At 41.5% G+C, this 15,059-nt stretch overlaps 1 protein-coding gene across 1 annotated transcript in view; it reads left to right on the top strand.

Annotated features, from left to right (window-relative positions):
- Positions 1 to 15,059, top strand: part of CLCA1 (chloride channel accessory 1) — a 30,091-nt gene that overhangs the window by 3,062 nt on the left and 11,970 nt on the right. The window contains exons 2-7 of the mRNA XM_010963309.3: positions 1,356 to 1,496; positions 1,816 to 1,963; positions 4,305 to 4,410; positions 6,579 to 6,756; positions 9,840 to 10,058; positions 10,616 to 10,843. Of these exons, the coding sequence (XP_010961611.1) occupies positions 1,356 to 1,496; positions 1,816 to 1,963; positions 4,305 to 4,410; positions 6,579 to 6,756; positions 9,840 to 10,058; positions 10,616 to 10,843 (1,020 nt within the window). The remainder of the gene's footprint in view (positions 1 to 1,355; positions 1,497 to 1,815; positions 1,964 to 4,304; positions 4,411 to 6,578; positions 6,757 to 9,839; positions 10,059 to 10,615; positions 10,844 to 15,059) is intronic.

The raw sequence follows: 15,059 nt of genomic DNA, 5'->3' as shown, positions 1-15,059 counted from the left end.
AGGAACTGTTTCTGCTCCTAAGACGATCCCTCCAGCAATGATCCCCTTTCTCTCCTGCATTATCAGGTTTTTTGTTTTTCCATTAACATCTACATATGTTATAATAGTTTCCATTTAAAAATCAAACGAAGCTCCCTTGCCCTCATTACTGCTTCATTTCTTGATTCCCCTTTAATCTGCAGTAAAACTCCTCGACCTGCCGTCTGATTTCACTGTCTCTGCTTGCTCGCCTCCTGCTCTCTTCAGTTCACTCACATGGAGCTGTCATCTCCGTTCCACTGCAATAGCTCATTCCAGGTGCCAAATCCTTCGCTCAGTTCTCAGTCCTCCTCTTACTTGATTGCTCAGCAGCATGTGACTCTGATGACCACTCTCTGCTTCCTGAAACGCTCTCACCCCATGCCTTCTCATTTCCTTCCTGCGCACCAGCTGCCCCCTCTGAGTCTCCTCTGCCGGCTCTTCCTTTTCCCACTTCTAAATGCTGGGGGCCCCTGGAGCTCAGTCTTCAGTCCTCTTCTTTCCTCTGTCCACACTCATTTTTATGTTTTTCAGTGGTTTTCAGCCCTCATAGACCCAATTTCCCTTCTATAATAAATACCGTGTAATACCCTTTCTGCAATCTTGTCATGATGCATCTCAGGGGATCTGCAGAGGCGTTTAGAATTTAACACTACAGCTCTTTCATTTCAAAGACCTAGAGTTAGGTATAATTTGAAAAGAAATTATGTAATTATGCCATTTTCTTCTACCTAACACTTCGTGCTATACTGGAAACAAATACTATCCTAATATTTAGATGGCCCCCCAATTATCACAGGAGTCAGCAGGTGTTAAAGTCATACTCATTTTGAGTTTCTCCCCTACCACTACTTCATGTGAAACGAACTCTCAATTTCTCCTTTAAAGGTTTATTGATTCTCAAAGGAGCAAATGAAATGAAACTAGCAGCTCATCCTTGATAAGCACTTGTGCGAGTAAACATGGTTCCAAGTGCTTTCTTGACTTCACATGATCGTCACAACAACTTTACAGCCTGGTCACTGTAGTAGTTTCCATTTTATATGTGGGGAAACCGAGGCTCAGGAAGGCTCAAGGAAATTTCCTGGTGCTCCACCATAAGTGGTAGAGCCAGGATTGGTGTCTGCTGCTGGAGTCTTCGTTGTCAACCATTACACTGTGACACAGAGCGTATGGTAAAACCTTAGAAAAGGTTAGCCATTATTATTAACAAAATAATCTCTTCTTCCCATTTTAATAAGTAACTAGTTTTTGGAAATGTTCAGATACAAATGCAAGTTTGTACTTTCATCTATGTTCTGTCGTAAGTGTGCTTGCTATGTTTTCTTTTTTTCCAGGATATGGTGACCCAGGCGTCTCCATATCTGTTTGAAGCTACAGAAAAAAGGTTCTATTTCAAAAGTGTTGCCATTTTGATTCCTGAAAACTGGAAGACAAAACCTGAATATGTGAAACCCAAACTTGAGACCTACAAAAACGTGAGAATATCAAGTTCTTTTTTCAAATTCAGTTTTCTTTAGTGATTCAGAATTTTTTTTTTTTTAAATCTAGGGGGAGGGTACAGATCAGTGGTAAAGTGTGTGCTTAGCAAGCACAAGGTCCTGGGTTCAACCCCCAGTACCTCCATTAAAAAAATAAACGTAATCACCTGCCCCCTTAAAAAAAAAAAGGTTAGCAGAATATTTTCATCTAAATATTCTAGAGTCTAATAAAATTGATTCAAAATGCTGTAGTGTGAATGAGGTCACTTCATTTGCTGAAATTTTGTAATGAAAGAAATGTTTTCTTAAATTTCAGGCTGATATTCTGGTTGCTGAACCTAATTCTCCAGGTAACGATGGACCCTATACTGAGCAGTGGGGAAACTGTGGAGAAAAGGGTGAAAGAATTTATTTCACTCCTGACTTTGTAGCAGGAAAAAAGTTGCCTCAGTATGGACCACAAGGTATGGGTAGAGATGAGCTATTCTGCTATATTTCTCATAGTTGAATAAATTTTATGTTCCAAGTAAGTCAACAATAGCATTATCTTTCTGAGTAAGCACATATAAACCAAATAAACTACTACAGCGCTTTTTTCCACGTAAAATAGATTCAGAATAGTGCATTTCTCAGTTAGAAATTTATTTTCTTCATATTTTGCATATATGTGTAATTTTTTTAATTTTGAGAATTAGTGTCAGATAATAAGTGTAAAATAGTCTAGTATGTAGTGTTAGGTTTCTATGGCTCTGTGGGGAGACCCCTGAACAGATCGACCCTCCCTGCCTGCAATTCAGATAGTATCCACCAGATGGCAGAGATGCACAATGTTTTCGGACGTTCATGTGCTTTCAAATTATAAACAGATTTTTAAAATGAAGATTCTGGTTCAGTAGGTGTGGGTTGGGACTCAGAATTTTTTAACAGGCTCCCAGGTGATGCTGATACTGCCCAACCATGGACCACACTTTGAGTACCAGACAGAATATCCTTTGTTGTTCAGCTCTCAGAAAGATGACTAAAGAAAAAGTCAAAATTTCCTTCACAAAAATATCATTTATCATTCCCATATGAAACAAATAGAGCAATCTTTGGAGGAAATATTAAAAGAAGCAAGCAATGGAGTATATATAATATGTACTATCCAAGTATAATCAAGTGTGATTAGCATTAACTAATTAGATTAACTAATAATATTAGTACTAGGTTTCTTTACTCGCTTGAAAAGATTAGAACCAGATTGATTTTCTTGATTTAAATAGGCAAGGCAGAGAAAACAAACAAGCAAACAAAAGAGCACAGGCGCCTATCCCACCCCAAATACCCTAGAGAACTTACAGACCTTATCAGAAAGACTCTTTGTTGCTATTTTAACAACACCTTTATAAGAGGAACAGAAAATTTCCAACGTATGGCTCAAAAAACCTGTGTTGAATTGCTTTACCTAACTATGCCATCCCACCCCTGAGCCCACTCTGGCCATCAAGGTCACCGTATATAACATCATTCCTTTATACTCTCTCCTTCCTGTGTGATGACTCCACGCCTGACCCTCACCATCTTTCCTTATCTTCAAAAGGCCATCAGCTGTTCCCTAGCACCTGGAACGGTCTAAAGCCTTAATGTGAGGATATAGGGCTTACTTAAGATGCACCTCCTTTCTCAACTCTCCAAATTCAGCCTACCTAGGGATTTACAGCCCAGAAAAACTGAGCTGTACATTAGTCACAAAGATTCATCCAAATTTAGCAAATACTCACTGAGCACCTATTAAGTTCTAGACAGTACGTGCCAAGGCATGACAATGAATTAGTCACGATACTCGTCCTTGTGAAGACAAGTGTCTGCAGAGAGAGACGGGCACATAAAGAGCAATGACAGTAGAACATGATAAATGCCATCATGGCATATAGTAAGAGTGAAAAGGAGGGGTACCTGGACCAGCCTGGGGATGTCTGAGAAGACGTCTAGGTGGGTATAAGCTTAATTTTGAAAGAAGAGTAGGAGTCACCCAGTCAAGATACGCAGACAGTATCCCAAGCAGAGGAAAGTTACGTAAAAATGAGCAGAGACGAGCAAGAGCATGGTGTGGCTCTAGAAAGTAAAAGGAGCTCAGGAATTCACTGTCACTATAGAGTTTTAGAGGTGGGTGGAGAACAGCAGGAAATACGGCTGCAGAGAGGAGGAGGGCCTGAGTCATCAGGGACTTTGTATGCATACTGAGCACCACAGGGGAGCCATTGAAGACTGGAGACATGGAGGCCAATGGGTGACTTGCAGCAATTCCGGATTAAGTGGCAATGAGACTGGAAAGATGAGGTCAAAGCAAAAAGGCAGATGTGGAGTAGGCAGGCCTTGAGGTTTGTCCATATATGAGCCACTAGGAAGAAGGACCTACTGAGGGTGCCTCCCCAGCTGCCCTGTGCATGCCTCTGGCTCTCACAGCAGCCTTCACCGACCTCCGTCATTACACTTGCACTGCCAAGGATTTTAATTATCTAAAATGCTGTGTGTCATCTGCTAGACCAGGAGCTAGGTGAGGACAGGGCAGTTGTGTTTTCTTTGTATGAATAGCTGCCCGGCACTCCCTAGGAGCCTAATTAACACTTCCTAACCCAAAATAAGTAGTTGTACTTTGCAGAAACGTGCAATTGTCATATTAGATTGTTCTTTCTAAGGAAATCACACTCTTAATTTAAAAACATAGCAAAGCATAATAACGTTCAGAAGAACTTTTTTCTCCTTTTAAGAGGCTAATTTTGCCATTTTTATTGCTAATCAGGTGTTTAAAATATTTTTTCACAGGAAGGACATTTGTCCACGAATGGGCTCATCTGCGCTGGGGAGTATTTAACGAGTACAACACTGACCAGAAGTTCTACTTATCCAATAGGAGAATCAAACCAGTCATGTGTGTATATTTTGATTAACTCTTCCCAAACTATTTTAAATTGCAACCAATTTTGTCTTGACTACTTTAAAATATCAATCTTGTGTCTCATTTTCTAGCTCTCATTCTCTTAGTACCTTCTTTTTCAAATTCCCCAAAAACTGCCACTTTTGTTCACTTTACAAGTGCTTCCATTAGTTGAATTCTCTACTCTGCAGTTAGTGTGTGTACGGCTAGAAGAAATCCACAGGTGCTATGTTCAGCGTCTCCATCCTCCTGTATCATAATCAGTGACGTGAGCAGAGCTTTAGTGCCTGGAAGGTAGAACGCCGTCTCTGTGGACTATGTCAGTATGAATGGGCCCGGGAGAGGCGGGAACTTAGCTGAAAGACAGCCGGAATATTGAAACAAGACAGAAAACTCCTCCCAATTTGAATAAAACCCTGAGTGGTGTCAGTAGAAAGCAAATTGAACACATAGAAAGTACCTTGGCTGCCATGATTTTATGGGTAAGCTCCTGCAACCAAAAGTTTCAGTGAATATATACCACTTTAGTACAAACATAAAAGGTAGGGAAATTCCCAATTTATTTTAAAGAGCTAGCATAATTCAGGTACTAAAACCTGACAGGTGGCATGAGAAAGAATCCTGTAGATACAGCTTTCTAAAATGATTTTAAATAAAAGCATAGTAAATTACACCTGGCAGAGTTAAGGGATTAACGAACACACTGAGGCCAAGAAGGATGCCTTCCAGGAATCTGAAAGTGCGGTGACACTGGGTAAGTAATAACACGGCGTACCAAGTAAAGAAGGAAGATCAGTGATTATTCCAATAGGTCCTCGAAAGGACTTTGATAACCTTGAACATTTGTGCCTGAACTAAAAACCACAACCTCTTTGTAGAGACTAGAAGCTGGCACGACGCCCCTCTTCACTTTTGCCTCCAGTTCTGCTCCCCTGATGGCCGTTTAAGGAGCCGCGCTCAGCTTCCGTTTGTGACTGTCTTTACTCGGCAGTTTCCAAGGGAGGCTGCCCTGGGCTCGGAGCTCAGCCTTGGCTTCCCACTTCTCCCGCGGGAGCATCACTGCTCTCCCCCTTCCCAGTTCTGGGTTACGTTCAAACTCCTATTTCTTGATCCAGTTTCATTTCTCATTTGACAATCTATCTTAAAGGAAGCGACAGAACGAGCTCCATCAACAAGCTAGAAGACGCTCAGATTTGGGGGTCTGCTAATTCACTCCGGGAATCAGTCATGTAGGCAGCTTTTGGCTACAGAGTCAAAATTTTATGTGAAATTTTATTTATTCATGGAAATGTTATTTTTAGTACTGACAAATGGGAAGGGGGGACCAAATTAAGTAAATTAGGCTAAAGTCATATTATAGTACCAAAACATGAAATTATTAAGACCGTTTTGAAAGAATATTATTTTGAAAGAATATTATGAATCATAACAATACATTAAAAATTTAAATGTACTAAAATACTAAGTTTTCTTTAAAGCAGGAAGCAAAGCTGTATGCAGAATATTATGCTGATATACAGAGAAGGAAACGTTTCAGTATGTTAATAGTAGTTTATCTCTGACTGATGGTGGGACATGATTTTTTTCTTTTCTTCTTTATACTTTTTTGCTATTTCCCAAATTTTCTATAGTGTTCGTATATTATTCATATATTAAAAAAATAAGATGTGGGTAAAAAGCATTCCATTTATAATAGCAACAGAACTCTTAAGCATATAAAGAAAAATCTAAAATACCTATCAACATATAAGAAGTGTGCAAAAATTATATGACATAAACTAATTAGATCAAAACAACAAACAGCAATGTCAGCAAGACTTCTGAGGGAAACCAGAGGGCTCCTGATTTTCCAGGAAAGAGGGGACTAAATTAGAAAGTGCTTTAGGACTTTGATTCTTCTTAATTCTTAACAGCAACCGTAAGCCAGCCTCAGCTTTTCTGCTACACAGAAACACTCTGATATCGTTTTGGAAAGCGCTCAGATACTTTCTGGCAAATGGAAATTAATGAGAATTTAGTAAGTTTTCTATTTAGGAGGATATATTGGTTTCTTGAATTATGAAAGGAGATTATAGACAAGGCCATCTGTAGAACGTGACCACAGAGTTCAACCCTTCAAAACTATCGTGTCACCTAGACATCTAACCTTAATATATTTTCAGATGCTCGGCAGGTATTACTGGTCAAACCGCACGACCGTTGTGTCAGGGAGGCAGCTGTGTCGCCAAACCATGCAAACGTGACAGAGTAACAGGACTGTACGAAAAGGGCTGTGAGTTCATACCTGGTAGGGACCAGACGGAGAAGGCTTCCATAATGTTTTCACAAAGTATTGGTTCTGTAAGTACCCTGTTTGCTCTTATTTTCCTTTTTTTCTTGACATATGAATTTAAAGAGGTTTTTAATCCCAGATTCTACAAGACAGGGTCTAACGTTAGGAAATTATCAGTGAGCAGCTGAGTCTCTGTGGGACAAGGTGGAAATACAAAATCGGAGATAAAGTCGTATCTTCCCCAGGTCCCATTCTTAGGTCCATTTTTGCTTCTGCATCATCTCCCTCCCACTAGCTTTTAGTTTAAGGGCTCAGAATTACTTTAAATGTCCTTAAAGACAGACAAGCACAAAAATCAGTTAAGTAAGAAATTTACCCGGGGGTCAGGCGCTTCCCTTTATTGGTTAATATGGACATGATCAGTAGCCTTTTATTTAACTTTCGGAGATCTGTCTTCAGCCTGCATATTTGCTTTCGGTTGTTAAGTAACATCTTCTATCTTTTTAAGAGTATTGGTGCCCTTAGGAAGTTTGTACCTAGTTTTAATAGCTTTAAAATACAGATCTTCCTCCACTTATGAAACATAGTAAGTTGAAAACACTGTAAGTTGAAAATGCAGTTAATATACCTAACCTACCTAACATCATAGCTTAGCCTAGCCAGCCTTGAGTGTGTTCAGAACACCTACATTAGTCTACAGTTGGGCAGAATCATTTAACGTAAAAATCTGTAGTATAATAAAATGTTGCATATCTCATGTAATTTATTGACTACTGTTCTGAAGTAAAATACAGAATGGTTGTATGGGTATAGAATGGCTGTGAGTGTATAGGTTGGTACCTGCATGGTCATGTGTCTGACTAGGATCTGTGGCTCACTGCCCAGCATCACCAGGCAGTATCCTACCACATATCGTTGGCCCAGGAAAAGATCAAAATTCAAAATTCCAGGTGTGGTTTCTATTGAATGTGTATTGCTTTTGCACCATCATAAATTCAAAAAATCATAAGTTGAACCATTATAAGTCAGGGACCATTTGCAGTACTCAATGATTATTTTAATGACAGACTGGCCATAAAATAGACTTGACAAATTATCTTTCTTTACCAATGCCAAGCATACACATCAGCAAATTTGCACAAACTAAGATAAGTGCATCAGTTAACTGACTTCAGTGAGGAGTGCCTCTTATCTTCCAGTCTCTTACATAAAATTATGTTTCCCTTTTGGAATAGAGAACGAAATAACTTGCAAGAGTCTGTTTGTAACAATGCAGCGTAAGCTTTAAAAATGCAATGCGCATGGTTCGCCAGGGCTGCCCTTCAGTCCGGCTTCACAGTTATTTCCAGACTTACTCAGAAGCTTCCCAGACGGGGGCCTGGATAGTTTTACATTAATCATAGTTAAATTTGATGCACAGTCAAGTTTGGGAAACTCTGCTTGGGGTTTACATGGAAGTTTTTCAGGTTCCCTTGCTATAAGTAGCCATAATGATAATATGGAAACACTACCAAAACAATCTGAAAAAATGCAAATAAAGAGAGAAACAGGTGTTTTACAGCTACTGATTACTCTTTAAATTCCTAGAATCCCAGATATTTAATCTTTTTAATTGAATGGTAATACTGTAAAGTCACCGAGAGGAGGAGCTAGGCTATACCTTCTTTGTTCCCCCAAATGCCAGGGATAGAAAACTTCAGAAAGGGGTAGACACTATCATTGGCTGTATTAGTATTGTCACTATTGCATATTTTCACATATAATTCTTGCACAACTATTGCCATTTTTTAGATTAAAAAACTGACATGCAGATCGGTTAAGATTACTAAAAAACAACAAACTTATATTCAGCTTTATTTATGTGTCAGGCATAGGGCTAAATTTTGAGGAAGGAATATTTAATGAGACACATTTAATGTGTCACAGACGGATCCACATCCCAAGAAGCGCACTGCAGGGTTAAAGGGGCCTCATTGAAGTTTCTGGGGGGGTCCTGCAAGCCCGGAGGGTTGAGTGGGAATTCTTCTGCGGAAGGATATGAAATGAGAAAACATTTTGAAAACATGAAGGTAAAGTTCACAACGCAGAAGACAGAGGAGGAGGAGCTCCTTGACCAAGTGGGAATCCTGAGCAAAGACACAGAGATAATAAAACTGTCTGGCAAGTCTGAGCACTTACAGGCTTCAGTGGGGGGAAATTAGAGACTTGGAGCTCATAGCCAGGGCGAGGATGGAGAGCGAAGGGTAAGTCCCAGCCGTGGAGATTGCTGTTTGCTGTGCGGGGTAGTCCAGACTGCAGTGTGTGAGCAACAGTGAGCCACAGAACGATTAGAAGTACAGGAGTAAGAAGGAGTGAGATGGAAAAGTCAGACAGCAGACTGCAGCAGTCTGAGGGAAGGACCACGAGGGCTTGAATGGTGGAGGTTCCTTTGGAGAAGGAGAAAAGATGCTGAGCTGGAGAGAGTGAAATGTATTGGTCTCGGTTATTTCGTAGAGGGAAGAAGGTAGGAAAACTCAGTTTCCTACTTATTCCTGACTGAATTGACAGTGGCGACATCAAGTTAGGAAACACCTGATGATGGGGAGGAGCAGAGCTGGAGAAAAGGTGGTGAGTTCAGCAATGAGCACGTGAAGTTTGAGGAGCCTGTGGGACCTCCCCGTGGATTCTGGAGAGAGCTGGGATGTTGGCTGTTGAAAGTTGGAATGCAGGGTGTTGGTGAGTGGGAAGTAAGGAAATGAGCAGCAAGTGAAAGGATGGAGAGAGAAGACGGTACCAGGAGAGAAATTTTGAGAAGCAAGTGGCTTGCAGATCATGGTGATTACTTGAAACAGCAAATTTGAGAACCAGGAAGGAAGCCAAGAGCAGGTAAATAGATTGCTGAGGAGCACGAGGGGTCCAATGAGGTCGAAGACACGTTTGAGATAGAAACTCTGAATTATGACTGATTTTCCCTAGCAGTGCTCTGAAATGACTGTGTTGAGATTGAGCCAAGGTTATGGGTTAACAGAGCAGACTGGGGAGGAGGACAGGGAATTAAAATATTTTAAATGTCAATTTAGATGTGTTTTATTAATTAAAATTAAATGTAAATTATTAAAGGATTTTAACAAGTAGTTCATTGTTCTTTCTACCATTTTATTGACAATTTCAGGTGGTTGAATTCTGTACCAAAAAAAACCACAACAAAGAAGCCCCAAACCAGCAAAACCAAAAATGCAATCTCCGAAGCACGTGGGAAGTGATCCAAGGTTCTGAGGACTTTAAGAAAACCGCTCCTATGACAGCAGAGCCACCCAAGCCCACCTTCTCACTGCTGCAGATCGGACAAAGAGTCGTGTGTTTAGTCCTCGATAAGTCTGGAAGCATGGTGGTACGTTCCGCGAGTCCTGGTCCTCTGGATGCGGGTCTCATATTTGTACACAGTACGATCTGGACCACAACTTGGAACTGGCTGAAAATAAACATGACCCCAAGGGTCAGAACAGTTAGAACAACAACACTTCCAGAAATACCCACCTTGGTTTTATGCAGCAGAAACTCAGCATCAGGTGTCTCATTTGCCAAATTACATTATCTTTCAATCTGTGAGCAGATCTGATGAATTACATGGCATTAACATTTTTGTATGTTTCCCTGACAACATGTAGGTCTATGGAGCTATTACAGGGCGTTGAACTAATGACTGAACTGAAGTCAAATCTAGCTTATCTTTTAGGGCTATTTATACAAAAGCCCTAAAATCCTGTCCGAAGGTTCTACAAAATATAAAGGAGGGGTTTTCCTCTGTAGAAGGATATATCTTGAGTCAGCTTGTTGTCATTTACTCTACGTTGTGGCCGTCACTTCCAGATTCCCTCTAGCCTGTTCTGTTGTGAGTCTGCCCATCTAAACCCAGCCTGACTGCTTTTCTTCTGCTCCTCCATTCAGGCAGATGACCGCCTTAACCGACTCAATCAAGCAGGCAAACTTTTCCTTCTGCAGACAGTTGAACAAGGGTCCTGGGTTGGGATGGTGACATTTGACAGAGCTGCCTATGTGAAAAGTCAACTCATACAGATAAACAGTGGCACTGAAAGAGACATGCTGACCAGAAGCTTACCCATGGTGGCCTCAGGAGGAACGTCCATCTGCTCCGGGCTTCGATCAGCATTTACTGTGAGACACGTTCCCCTACCATAGTTTGCCAGTGTTTATAATCTATGTCTCCTATGTCCGCTTTCCAGTGTTTTCATACAGTCTAGTGTCTATTTGAATTAGGCAACCAAGGGCAGAGCGATGGTTCCAATGATGCAACGACACCGGCCCCTGAAGCTTTTGTTAACAAGTTCATTCACGCTTTTGTGTTTTTCTGCACCTATGCATTCATGCTTTTCTGCATGCATTTGAAACACGCATGGTGTGCCTGCTACATGCGGGGCACTGTGTTGTGCATTAAGACACCACACCTGCTGCTGTGGAGCCCATACTCTTATGTGGGGGAGAATCATTAACTACATCATCACACAAGTGATTGTATAAACATGAACTGTAATGAGCGCTGTGAAGAAGGGCACACAGGGATGTTAAGAGGATATCTTCTGTGAGGAAAAAAAGGAGCTCTGAGTTATGGTAAAGTTTTGAGGCAGCCTAACGCCCCAAAATTCTGAGTATATAGGACTTCCTTTTGGGCAAGCAAATGGTTTGCTTATTGAAATAGGAGGCCTTAGGAACTGTAATTATAATTGTATTGCAGGTGTATCCAAAGACCCCACCTGACCAGCCAGTCACATCACCCCTCTGCTTAGATGTCAATGTCCCCCCATTTTCAAAAAAATCAAGTAAAATTTTCTCTGTCTAATATTTAAGTTATTTCTACAATATAGCCTCTGCCTAACCTTTTCAGGCTTAAGTACCTGGCACTCTCTTCCAAGTATTTAGTGTTTAAGCAAATTGGATCACCTGTCCTTTGCCAGCCCAGCTCCCCACTTAACTTCTCTTCTTTCCTTTGTACAAATCACACTCCTTGAGATAACCATCGCAGACACTACCTACTTCTTGACATCCTTCCTTGTCTTTTTAACTGTGTAGAATTTCTCTTTCTGAATCCTATGAACTTTTTTTCTTTTTTTAATGTCTCTTATGATTTTTGGTTCTTCTGTCTTATTTTTTATCATATTCTTTGCTCAAACAAAACTTCTTCAGAGATAGGACTTATCTTTTGACCTCCCAGGCTGCTGGTACGATATCTTTTATACAGGAGGTTCTCAGTCAATAAAATTGAATTGAGTTATTCGATCACAATTGATGCTTAATTGCTCCAAATATCGAAGAGAATATTCTATATTTATTTAGAGGCTATTTAGGGCCATAAAATAAAGAATAAGAGGCCGAAAGAAGCTAGCTGGTCTAAGGTCTTGGCCCGGTCTGCCCTCCTGCCTGCTGTGGAGCACAACATGTCATTGGGGGCTGTTCCTGATTCCCAAGCAGAAGCAGGAACATTTAGTTTCCAGCTCACATTGTTTCATGTTGACAGCGGACTCAGCCGTTCCCTCACATGCAGCCTGTCCCTCTGGCCCTTTTATTATGCTTTGAAAGTCAGTTCCCTGTAAGTGGTTTCTATGGCATACACAGTCAGCTGCAAAACCCCTCTCCAGACGCCTGTGTACGTCTACGTTCTCTTGCCTCTGTCACTCACCCAAGCTTTGATTAAAGAAGCAAATAAGGGAGGGAAACTGACAATGAAATCACTGACGGGGCATACTAAACTTCTGCCATGCAAAGCCTGAGGGGAAGTGACTAATGCCAGGTGGCCTGGTGGTGAAGAAAGAACTTCTGGTTCTACGTTTCCCACTCAAATGGGTGAGAGAGACAGCTGGGGTTTACATGGTCCTCCTGCCTTGTAGAGTCTGGGTGTGGGAGCAGGAAGAGCTTGTGTGTGACTTCAGGGTGATGAGATAAAGGGCCATGGATCCTGTGCTGTCTCAAGTCCCCTGGCCCCTGGTGCAGGACCCTGGTCAGTCTGGCAGTGGGTCTGCTGAGCTGGGGCCACTTTGCTTGTTTTCTTAGCTTGATCATGGACCACTGGTCTCCCCAGCTGTCTCAGCCCCACTCTGGTCTCATTGTTGGAGCAGAGTTGTGAGCATCCCCACGCCCTACGTCCAGCCCTCGGCCTCCATGGCAAGATGAACTGTCCTCTTGCCCACCGACTCTCAAGTCAGCTGCCTTCTACTTCCCCTCTGGGGTATGTGGGAACTTCTGCCTGTTTTCCACAGCACGTAGCAGTGGTGGGGAAGGGGACAAGGGAATCCAAACTGAGCCCGTTCTCTGGCCTCCCAGGCCCTGCAGCTTGGTCAGACTGAGGCCACAGCCACCCTGGACAGGCTCCTGGGCTCTAGGCTTCTTCCCACGGCAGCAGTCCCAGCTCTGCTCTCTTGCCTCGGAGTGGGCCAGAGGCACCTCTGTGCCCAGCTTTCCTTCCAACCTACTGATGAGGGCCTGCTCTTTCTGAGAGTCTAGTCCAGAGAGGGGGGTTACTTAAGTTTGATTGCCTGTTTCCCCTACTTCTGGGTCCCTCTTTCCACCCTCTTTAGGGGAGCGTGAGTTCTTGCCTTCCTCTTCTTAAATGGATAGCACTAGTCTTTCATCTAATTTTTCCTCTAACACAATCTTACCCAACATTGGGAGAAGCAGTAGTCTCACTATACCATGTAAAAAATTGTAATCTGTGTCAATCAGGAATAGTTAAGACAGAGACGTCGTAGGACAACTAGGAACTGGGGATTTAGATGAGCAAAATGCTTTGCTTTAAGCAGAGGGGATATTACAAATTTTAATAATTCATGTGACCTGAGTACTGGCCAATCAGAACCAATAAACAGCTGGTATGGTCAGACTGGTGAACATCACACAGGCTAAAATCTGCCCTGAGTCTAATATCCCCCAGTATTACCCTCATTACATGAGGGTGGTTTCTGAAGGCATCTGGGAACCTCTGAAAGCTGGACAAGGAGAGATCACAGGAAGGAAACTAGAAGAACCTTCTCTTCTGCTTCTCCAGTGCTGGGCGTCCCTGGAACTGCCCTGCATCTGACCTTATAGAGCCTTCTCTGCAGCAGGATAACAGAGAGAAAGGACCACTGTCAAGCTTGATGAATGTTGCAGATTTAAAATTGTACCATTTCAAGAGAGAGAGACAGAGATCTGACCATTCCCAGACACTTCTGTTCATTCCCCCCCGGAATTTCTCTTCTCATTGCCTTTTTTTTTAAATATTTTTTTTATTGAGTTATAGTCATTTTCCAATGTTGTGTCAAATTCCAGTGTAGAGCACAATTTTTCAGTTATACATGAGCATATATATATTCATTGTCACATTATTTTCTCTGTGAGCTACCATAAGATCTTGTATATATTTCCCTGTGCTATACAGTGTTAACTTGTTTATATAGTCTACAGTTTGAAATCCCCATCTGTCCCTTTCCACCCCCGGCCCCCTTGGCAACCACAAATTTGTATTCTATGTCTATGAGTCTGTTTCTGTTTTCTATTTATTTATTTATTTATTTATTTTTTAGATTCCGCATATGAGCAATCTCATATGGTATTTTTCTTTCTCTTTCTGGCTTACTTCACTTAGAATGACATTCTCCAGGAGTATCCATGTTGATGCAAATGGCATTATGTTGTCATTTATATGGCTGAATAGTATTCCATTGTATAAATATACCACTTCTTCTTTATCCAGTCATCTGTTGATGGTCATTTAGGCTGTTTCCATGTCTTGGCTATTGTAAATGGTGCTGCTATGAACATTGGGGTGCAGGTGTCATTTTGAAGTAGGGTTCCTTCTGGATATATGCCCAGGAGTGGGATTCCTGGGTCATACAGTAAGTCTATTCCTAGTCGTTTGAGGAATCTCCATACTGTTTTCCACAGTTGCTGCACCAAACTGCATTCCCACCAACAGTGTAGGAGGGTTCCCCTTTCTCCACAGCCTCTCCAGCATTTGTCATTTCTGCACTTTTGAATGATGGCCATTCTGACTGGTGTGAGGTGATACCTCATCACAGTTTTGATTTGCATTTCTCTGATAATTAGTGGTATTGAGCATTTTTTCATGTGCATATTGATCATTTGTATTTCTTCCTTGGAGAATTGCTTGTTTAGTTCTTTTGCCCTTTTTTGGATTGGGTTTTTTTTTTCTTATTAAATCGTATGAGCTGCTTATATATTCTGTAGATCAAGCCTTTGTCGGTTTCATCAGCAAAAATGTTCTCCCATTCCGTAGGTTGTCATTTTGTTTTACTTATGGTTTCCTTTGCTGTGCAGAAGCTTGTAAGTTTCATTAGGTCCCATTTGTTTATTCTTGCTTTTATTTCTATTGCTTGAGTAG

The sequence above is a fragment of the Camelus bactrianus genome, chromosome 13, assembly GCF_048773025.1.
Source record: "Camelus bactrianus isolate YW-2024 breed Bactrian camel chromosome 13, ASM4877302v1, whole genome shotgun sequence".
Taxonomy (NCBI): domain Eukaryota; kingdom Metazoa; phylum Chordata; class Mammalia; order Artiodactyla; family Camelidae; genus Camelus; species Camelus bactrianus.
Note: the sequence above shows the minus strand (reverse complement) of the source record. Positions and strands in the feature narration are given on the sequence as shown.